The 9,882-nt window shown below is 37.7% G+C and overlaps 1 protein-coding gene across 3 annotated transcripts in view; it reads right to left on the reverse strand.

Moving 5' to 3' along the window:
* The window catches only part of LOC111322696 (vacuolar protein sorting-associated protein 51 homolog), a 15,521-nt gene extending 5,646 nt beyond the window's left edge, over positions 1-9,875 (reverse strand). For 2 of the 3 annotated variants that reach the window (XM_022925846.2, XM_022925845.2), the window contains exons 1-15: positions 9,820-9,875; positions 9,387-9,599; positions 8,173-8,258; positions 7,472-7,627; positions 6,192-6,265; positions 5,922-6,054; positions 5,522-5,610; positions 5,071-5,159; positions 4,605-4,660; positions 3,982-4,085; positions 3,248-3,362; positions 2,587-2,687; positions 2,281-2,360; positions 1,008-1,141; positions 1-89 (exon numbers count right to left, since the gene is read on the reverse strand). The exon at positions 1-89 is cut by the window's left edge and continues 34 nt beyond it. In XM_022925846.2, coding sequence (XP_022781581.1) covers positions 1-89; positions 1,008-1,141; positions 2,281-2,360; positions 2,587-2,687; positions 3,248-3,362; positions 3,982-4,085; positions 4,605-4,660; positions 5,071-5,159; positions 5,522-5,610; positions 5,922-6,054; positions 6,192-6,265; positions 7,472-7,627; positions 8,173-8,258; positions 9,387-9,599; positions 9,820-9,838 — 1,538 coding nt within the window. In that variant the 5' untranslated portion in view covers positions 9,839-9,875. Of the gene's footprint in view, positions 90-1,007; positions 1,142-2,280; positions 2,361-2,586; positions 2,688-3,025; positions 3,081-3,247; positions 3,363-3,981; positions 4,086-4,604; positions 4,661-5,070; positions 5,160-5,521; positions 5,611-5,921; positions 6,055-6,191; positions 6,266-7,471; positions 7,628-8,172; positions 8,259-9,386; positions 9,600-9,819 lie in introns of all 3 variants that reach the window. The other variant, XM_088728797.1, reaches the window with a different exon arrangement.
* Positions 9,876-9,882: the final 7 nt, after the last annotated feature.

Below are 9,882 nucleotides of genomic sequence, written 5' to 3' on the forward strand. Positions count from 1 at the left end.
ACTACCACGCACTCCCGGACATCATCTGAACAGAAAGGTCCTCGGAAGTATGGTTTCACGGCGAAAGTAATGTCTGATCCAATGAAGGTCTGAAAAAGAATATGAATCACATGCCCAGTTTATCGAAGACTTTTGGTATTTTATCTAAGGGCAAGGGAACTCGGGCATGTGAACTTACGCTTTTTTGCTTCTAGTACCTGACATCTATTTCCATAGTGAGTGACGTCAGACAAACTAACCGATTGATAAAATGACATCGTTCTGTTAACATGACGTTATAGGTAAAACTAATTGTGCAACTGGTACATAGCAACTAATTGATAACCAGATATCAGCTGTCCAATAACAGTTTATTAACATTATGTATTTGTTGAAAACATGATGTCAGAAATGGTTTTTAATTCACCCACGAAGGTTTTTGCGAGATTTGACTTTGAGATGTTTAGGGTTCTACTTAAACGTGATTAGCAGAATCACTGATAGATAAGGGGGGTAAGTTTCTAAAGAAACTGTGGTGCTGCGTCGGTGGGGGTAACAAGGTAATTTGGTAATATCAACTAAGTTGAAATTGTAAATTGGCCACCGTAAAGAGTTAAAAAGCTGATGTTTCGAGCGTTAGCCCTTTGTCAGAGCGATACCCTGTTTGCCGGCGGTAGAGTGACAAAGCTTTGTCACTCGTCCCAAATCTTCCATCCGTCCAATATGGCGACGGAATATTCGCCGCACTGAATCTCGCGCTTGAAGACACAAACTACCGCCTGCAAGCAAGCTAACTGATGGACTGACCGACCGAAAAAAATGACTAACTGACCGTCTGACTAGTTGACTTACTAACTTACTAGTTGAGTCAGTAACAGATTAACCGATTGACTGATTAACTGATTGACTGAATGATGATTAATTGAGCGATTGAGCGACTGACTGACTGACTGACTGACTGATTAATTGATTGAGATTATTAAGTGATTTTGTGGGTTGGCGAGTAAGTGCTTGACTGATTTACAAACCTTCAAGCTGCTGAGGATTAGTTTCACTTGATTGGTGAGAGAGTTAGTCATGGTAGACAACAAATCCGACAAGGAAGGTGGCTTGTCGCTTCCTGACGGAGTTGCCAATGTTTGTCTGGTATCTGTTAAACAAACTTAACACAAATACAATAAAAGCAACTAAAACTGCTGTCATGGAAGCTTATGTGTAGCACTCATGAGCATACCATTCCAATCTGTTCTTTAACTTTCATGAATTTTAAAATGAATCGTTGATTAGCCCGCGAAAAAAGCCACATCATCATCAGCGCTACGCAACGAACGCTCTTCACCCGCGAGAAAATTGAGTGCGAGTGGCACACCCTTTGCGGACCTCTCGCTAGCTCGCTTTGTCCCCTTTGCTCCTTAAGAGTGACTGGTATCTCTTTTCTCTTTACAATCTCACCCCTGAATCACACATCAAGGTCATGAGAATAAATGAAATGATCACTAATTAAAGAAGCTCTTGATTGTTGAACAATTCTCCTAGTCAGAACCTTAGGTAATGTATAGAGAACAGTACGGAGAAAATACATACTGACGTTAGGGTGTTGAGGGCTGTGGACGAAGAAACACTCGTGCTGCAGGGCTAATAATGAGGGACTGTTCCCAAGCTATGCCTTGGTAAAAAGTTACAGGTTAATGGTTTTACTTAGGACCTGCTCGCGGCTTCTGACGAGCTCTTTTCCAAACTATTGACAGAGATCTTTGTAAGAGACAGCTCTGCTTCTTAAAACGCTTTTACGTTAAGTTGCACGGCGCTTAGGGCCAGTTATTTACACGAGGTGTAACCTAAACCTGACTGCGGTTTACGCAAGCAGTGAGCCTCAGGGATTCTCTCTAAAAGGGTTGATTTAATTAAGTAAATGTCCTTCCACTATAGGCTTTCGGCCCCTTTAACACTGTCCACAAATTTTAAATAAATGATCAGACCAAAGGTTCGGCTAAATAGAAGATGGCTTAGGACGCGGTTTCGTTAAACAACGGCTAAGCTTTGTTTAAATAACCGGCCCCTAAATCTTGGACAAACCCATGACAACATCACATGAAACTTGCACTTCGAACACGGAAACGTTTGTGATGCATTGCAGCCATACCTAGAACGCCTTCAATTTTGGGGAAAATATAAGCTTCTGTCAGCTATTGTTCACAGTTGACAAAACACAGGAGTGTAATGAGAAGTTAGCCTTACGTATACCGCGAGCTTGTCGACCTGCTCTGTGATCAAAGGGAAGACTGACACAAGAGTACTTACCAGCAAAGTGCTGTCGAAGGCTTTTCGAGTAGTCTTTCACCCTATTGTGAGCAGACCGGGCCACTATGTTTGCTCCCGAACTAAAAAAAAATGGACAAAGTCAATAACTCGAATATTGTATGCTTGAGTGAGTAAGATCTTGACCAAGGATGAGGTAATTTTCACAAAGTAAAATAACAGCAGAGGGGAGAGGTTTATTGTTGACCTTGGAAATTTTGCACGAGTTTGGCAGAGTCCAACAAAAGTGCTTGATCAATCCTCAGAAGAAATTTCATAGAAAAGTGCAACTATTTTACGGGAACTTACCGTCCCACACCAATCTCGGGAAGGAGCTTCTGGACAGCTTGAAGTCTTCGGTGGAACCGGTCTAATGCACGCACTAAAAGTACATTGTCACCAGTTTCCGACTGAAAGAACCAGAAAAAGAGAGCTTTAAGGAGGTTATTAAATGAAGTATACACAAGACGTGTATAATTCTCTCATATGACTTCTTAAATTCAAGGGTCTTTCATCCGTTTGATGAAAGGAAGAGGCTTTCAAGTGTACATATGTTCAGCTGTCATGAACAAGATCTTTTCTTTTTGCTTCATAGACGAATTTCCAACACATAGAAAATAGGTTTTACTGAATTCACTTTTTTACACTATAGAAACTACAGGACCTGGAGTAACTGTTCCCACATAAATCAATGGTGCTCTTGCCAATAATTTTTTGAGTTTCACGTCTGTAGATCAACCGTTCACACCTTTACATCAGCATTGCACAGACTCCCTTCTGTTCTCCACATATTTCTTAAGATTCTGACGAAGAGAATTTGTTTAACAATCAAGAGCTTCTTTAGTTAGTGATCATTTCCTTTATTCACCTGACCTTAATGAGTGATTCAGAGGTGATGTTGTTAGGAGAAATTACATGTTAGTCACTCTTTAGGGTCAAAGGGTTAACAGAAATCAGAGCAACATATCACCTCTAGTTCAATCCTGGCTTCTGTAAGTTTGAAGTATTCATTCATCAATGATAAAATGAAACTGGATAGTTTCTCTGTAACTATCTTTGCCAAATTTTGCTGATCTTGACCATGCCTAGAAGAGGCATAGGTAATTCACATTCTTCTGAGTGTTGAGATACTAAGGTATAGAGAATTCCCAGCATCACTAAAATTTCCTCAAACCTTCAGGCCCTCTCTCATGGAAGTTTATTGGACGGACAGAATAAAGCCTGTTAAGTGATACTTTATGCAACATAAATTCTCTGGGATTCATTTTGGAGTACTGAAAAATTTGGAGGGGGAATGTAACAGTCCACCAGAAGTCACCTTAGGCATTTTTTTTCTGAACAATCCTTAAATTTCTCTTATCATCCGGGGAAAAATTAAAGTGGTCAGAGGCATAGCTAGGGAGGTCGGGGGAGAGGGTGCCTATTTCCATGTCACCTCTTTGCCTCCTCTTTTTCATGAAAACTGGCATTCCTTCAATTAATAAAATGAAAACAACCTGGAATGCAACAAGATTACAACCAAATGCTATTAAATGGCTGCTTAAGGACCCAACCCCTATTAGGGATAGTGGGAGAACTTCTTGAGCCCAGTTTCTTGAGTTCTTGGTTCATAAGAACTTGGGATTCAACTCTGGCTTTCACTCTGACAAAATTGCACTTTTCTGAAGAATGGAATGACATTATCAAAATTAATATTCTTCTTACTCTGTCATCTGCCTTTGAATGAATTGTTCCTTGTAGGATGCGATCACCAAGCAAATTGTACTCAAGAAGCCATTACAGCCACAGTCAATGAACTCCAATAAGTCCTGTGGAAAAAATTTTCCAGGTTGCTGACCAACTAACACAAAACATTTATGACTCTACTAAGCAGTATTGTTTCTGAGTTGAACTTCCCATTCTCTTCAGGCATTCCAATTCTGTTTTCCTCGCTTCTTTTTCATTTGGATTTATCAAACCTACTTCTGTTTGATGTTACCCAGTGGGCCCTGTAAGTATTTTTTGAACCTGAATTTCATAAGAAGTTTAAGGAAAGATCACCTTTAATTTGGTTCTCTGAAAAACAACAATCTATTAATTCATCACCAGTCTTAAGTCAAATCATGGAAGCATGTTTTAGAAGCAGGTGTAAGAATTTTACTTGGTAAGGCCATTTTGTTACTAGTTGTTTGTTGTTTGCATAATTGTTGGTGATGCTCTGTTGCCAAAACATATTAAATATACCAGTAATTGATTTTTTTTTAAATCATTTTGAGTTTTACACAATCTTCTGCAATTCACACCTTGCAGTAATAAGAAGGAATAACATAAGACAAGTGATAACTCACCATGGGTCTCACTGGTTTTCTTTCTTCATCTTGTTCTTGATCTTTTTCTTCTCCCTCTTTTTTTTTAAACACAGATAAAGTCATTAATATACATCTCTGGGTTTGCATGCTAAATAAATTTGATTGCCATTTGCTACTTGACAATCACATGGATTTACATTAATTGAACTAGATACAGCTTTATCTAGTGTACTTCATCAACTGATGCCCATGCAGACTACAATTGATAAATGTGATCAATGTCCAGAGAAGCACGTAATCAATAAGTGACTGAAGTTTTCATCATTCACATCACAAAGGCCAGCCATGGCTGTAAGAAAAAAAATTTCTTGTCACCCTTTCAAGGTAAAAAATGCAGAGTCTCCAAGGGAAAAACTTTGTTTTGTTACAACTCAGGATTCAACATTGAGAGTTGTTAACAGAGAAGTTCTGTAATGTATGAAATGGAAACAAATGAGAAACCCACCTTCAGTGGCTGCTGGTAGATCTCCTGACAACTTCAATTCCACTTGCACTTTAAGCATTTTAAGATTTTCATCCAGTCTCTCTTGTGCACTATTTGCAATCAATAATAATGATAATCAGTGCATTAAATCCAAGCAGAACAATTTAGACTCGTACATGGTACAATGCCAAAGATAAAATGACTACTATCAAATTAAATTTATTTAGTATTTTAGTAACAAAAATAGTATCTGAGAAAAGAATCATACAAAACAACAACAGTTCTGAGTTGTTAACATAAAAGAACAAGAAAAATTGCAATATTTCAGCTAAGTGTTGTCCTGGCCAAAAGGTTGTTCTGAATGTTACTCTGGCTAAATTACACAGGGCTTTGTCTGTCTTCAACATGTTCCCTGCTCAGATTAGGCATTCAAATTTACAGAACTTCACCCTGTTTAGTTTTAAAGTCTTACTGTGCTAAGAATTCATCACACAGTTCATCTGCTGGTTCCCTCAGTTGTAGGAGAAGATCAACACATTCTGCCAACTGTTTGGGCGTGGACTGTATAAATTAAGACAAAAATAACATTGTTTAATGTCACCTATTGGTTTTTAACACATTCTGACCAACAAAAGTAAAGTATGTTAGCAATGCGATTTTTGTTATAAACTGAAATCAAAATTTAATATTAAGTTCATGTCTAGGTTAAAACAATGTGATACGTGAAGACATCACTTTTGGACTATGTAAATCAGCTTTTTGATGAGCAACTGCATACCCCTCACAAATATATTGGATATGGACAAGAAAAGGCTGAAAGAAGTCTTCTATACTACTTAGAGTTGGAATGCTAGATGTAAAATAGTGATAACCTTTGGATTTCTGAGTTGTTCTCTCAGCTGAACAATCAGCTGTTTTACTATTTCATCACAGTCTTGGTGAATGCTGTTGAATGATGGCATATGACTGTAATGGTGCAAGACATCTCTTGCTTTTGTGTAATATCTGCAAAACAATAAATTAAATCAAATTAATAAAATTAAATTAAAAGTAAAATTTCAGAAAGTCAACTGGCACATCTACCATCATGCCTTTCTTATGAAATTCAATGACTTCAGTGAGATTTTTAACTGGCAATATACCTGACAGCAACTCCATATTGTTTCATCTCAACACACTTGTTCAGTCTTGATGGCAACTCAAACAAAAACTGGAGCTGTTAAGTAAAAATTGAAATAAGAAATGTAGCAAAAACATACAATTAAACTGAGCACCCATCTTCTGCAAATTGCACATCAAGTGGCTTAACAGTTGGCCTCCTGGAATCCAGCTAAAGAGATACAAGCTTAGGACCCAGCCATGCATAAAGTAAAGTAAGTAAGTAATTTTTATTTAATGGGGCACCACACTTAGCTACAAGCTACTTTCCAGGAGGCCCACAATAAACAACAGAAACAAATAATTCAAATAGAACATAAATTGTTAAGAATCCCAACTGGCCGGAGGCAAACCAGTTGACTATTTATGAGCGTGGCCGAGGATTTGAACTTGGAGCTACCGTGAAACAAATCCAGGTGGTGGTCAGAGCGGGACTCGAACCCATGAGCAGCGGATTGAGTCCAACGCGCTGACCACTCAGCCATGCTGCCTCCTTCTGTTGTGTTCTTAAGCTGGAGATTTAACTCTGACAGTGCCTCTCTCCAAGCAGGAGTATAAATGGGTAACAGAAACTGTCGGAGCTGGCCTAATGACATGTTGAGGGGGGAAGGAGAGGGGGATGGGGGAAGGGGGAGGGTAGATAACCTGTAATGAACTAGCATCTCATCCTGGGGGGTGGCATTACCCCTAGTTGCTTCATGTTCTATCACAGAAATCCTAATAGATTCCACCTGAATGGGCCACTTGGCTCAACTGTAAACTTTTCATCATAACCAATTTTTTTTTTAAGTTGGATGTTATTACTAGTATTTGTGCTTGTTTAGTTAGGATGATTTCGGTATAAAGTTGATTTCAAGACTTATATCTATAGTCACATTTTTGGTTGCAAAATTCATAAATTTTTCTGAACTTTATTTTCCAGACTCAGTGTTATGAGTTAAATCAATTGTGCTGAGTAGAATACAAATTGTGGCAGCTGCTTAGGTTTAACCCCCAAATTGAGAGTTTTGTGAATGTGCTAATGATGGACTTTAGCTGAGGTCATATGCATAAATTCAGCTATGCTATTCCAACTGCATCCAATTCTTGAAAAAACTCATGACATCCTCTCCTTTTTGAAGATTCCTAAGCTTTCTAAGTTAAAAAATAACTGTCCATACTTTCCAAGTTTTAGTCTTAACGAAAACTGAAAATTGAAGTATTTAAATTAAAAACCACGTTATTTTTTCAAACAGAATATAATATAAAACAGGGAAAACTCTACCTTTTTCAGTAGTGCATGAACACCTGACAACTTTGTGATCTGTTGCCTTTTTCCTTGCAGTGTACCTGTTATCTTTTCACTGAAATCTGTGATTGTTGACATGTTTTTCTTAAGCTTATCCATCTCTTCTTCCATTTTCTTGAAATCATGCTTCATCTGTAAATGAAATAAAATGAATAGAAAAACATATTTTGTCTTAACTGGTTGTGTTAGAAAAACCTAGGAAAAATCTACAGAAGTCTACATTGGGTTCATGAGAAGGTTAGGTCTGGATGAAGGGAGATTGTTTAATATATAAACAAATGATATTATTGTTTCATTGCTGTAATAAAGCTGATGCTCATGAGACCAACCTTTCTCAAAATTCTTTACATTCTACTTTTCAGTACAACCTAAAACCTCAGGGAAACTGACTTGCCAGAACTTGAAAGGGGTATGTGGTCACGCCCGCAGAGTTCATAAACAAACCACAAGACAAAACAGCCACCATGGAGTTCTGAAATTGTTGATTTTTGAGTTCACTACCATCGTGTAAGAGCATTATTGTATAAGTTATGCTAAGAAAGTGTATTCAAAATTTTTAATCCACAGATTTTAATGTATGAAGATGTTTAAGGGAGCCACCATGAGAATATTTATCATTTGATACAGTGCAGCTATTTGGTATTCTTTGTAGCTTTAGTAAACTTGATTTTCACTACCTTTCTTATGGTGTCAGTTGCACTAATAAACTTGTTGTAGTTTTCATACACCAGGGTCTGCATCTCACTGTCCAAAGATCTGATTTCTGTAATTCAGATATAAATAAAACTAGAGGAAAAACACAGGACAAAAACTGCATAAAATTTCATATGATATAGACCACGTCAGTCTTTAACTGTTTTGAACACCATATTGGTGGGCAGGGTAAGTGTCACTAATGAGAAGAACTACCAAATATGTTTAATGTATTTATTCAGTTAAGACGCACTCGGTTATAAGACGCACCCCAAACTTGGCAAATTAGTCAAGCCAAGTTCCCAAATGGAAAGTTCTGTGAAATACTTGGTTATAAGATGCACCAAAAGTTTGAGAGTTCGCAAAAAAGGCTGGATGGACGAAAAAGGTAGGTTTTACCTCCACATTGTTTATTCAGATACGAACTTTTTGAGCAAGCGACACAAACACGTTTCTAGGAATTTGAAACATGGTTCGAACGAATGTTTTGTAGTCATGGATATCATGTTACCGAGGACATGCTGTTAAGAACATATGCAAATTTCTATTTGTTTGCTTTTGCAGTAAATGTTTGCTTTTGTTGTTGATCTTTTGAAGTTGATCAGTGTTCTAAAGCAGTATTCCTTTTTAATTTATTGGAATAAAGAATTGGATTATACGCAATCTTCATTACATCTCAGACCAAAAAGCCCTGCTTGTGTGGGATTAGTTTCGTGGTCATTTGATGGAGGCCATATAAGAAACGGTTCTTTCAGAACCACCACAACGGCTCTTTTCAGAGCCACCCTAGTTCTTTTTAGAACCACCAGATCTAAAAAAGTTAATGACCAACAATTAGGGTTCTTTTCCTGTAAGTTCTGCTAAAGTTGTGATCTTAAGATTTTGTTGCGCGAAAATACTCGGTTATAAGATGCACCCCAAGTTTTGAGCAGATTTTGATCAAACAAGCATATTTTCTCGTAAAAAATGGTACACCTTATAAGTGAATAAATACAGTAATTTACAGTGTACCAATATTATGTGTCAACGGCTGTGTCTGAGCAACTGCATTCCCACCCCTCCCCCTAACACAACAGAAGTCAACTAATAACAAGTTAGGTTTAACGTTGTGTTAGGGGAGGGGTAAGTGAGCAGTTGCTCAGATTCTGACTTTAATCCCATTGAGTGTATTATGTCTGTTGCATCAACGTTTTCTTACGTTTCGATATATCTGCTTCTTTATCAAACAAATCGTTCAAGGATTTCTCTTTGAAAAGTTTTTCCAAATATACAGCAGGTTTGAAATGTGCACCATTGATGTCACTGTAATCGATTTCTGTTGTCTTTCCGGATTCTTCACCAACCCCGTAATACATCTTCAGCATCCCACGCCGCTGGCGATGCCTCACACGAGCCATGTCTCCTTCTTCGTCTTTGTCAAAATAAAATCAGAGAACACATAATTATGTTCATTCAACTATATTTGTTATTAAGAAGCAACATAGACGAGATGGTTTCGCATTCATTTTCTGAGCACTAACTTTGAAAAGGCTTTAAAATGAAAACCTGAAGATAATTATACAAGGATAATAAAAGCGATCAAAGCGTCAGAGACTAATAATTGATATTAATTTGTAAACAACCTCGCATACCTACTGCCTTGTCCTCCATCTTAATTTTAATTGTATTTGAGGCCTGGTTACATAGGTTTAAGG

The sequence above is a fragment of the Stylophora pistillata genome, chromosome 1 (assembly GCF_964205215.1).
Source record: "Stylophora pistillata chromosome 1, jaStyPist1.2, whole genome shotgun sequence".
NCBI classification, from domain to species: domain Eukaryota; kingdom Metazoa; phylum Cnidaria; class Anthozoa; order Scleractinia; family Pocilloporidae; genus Stylophora; species Stylophora pistillata.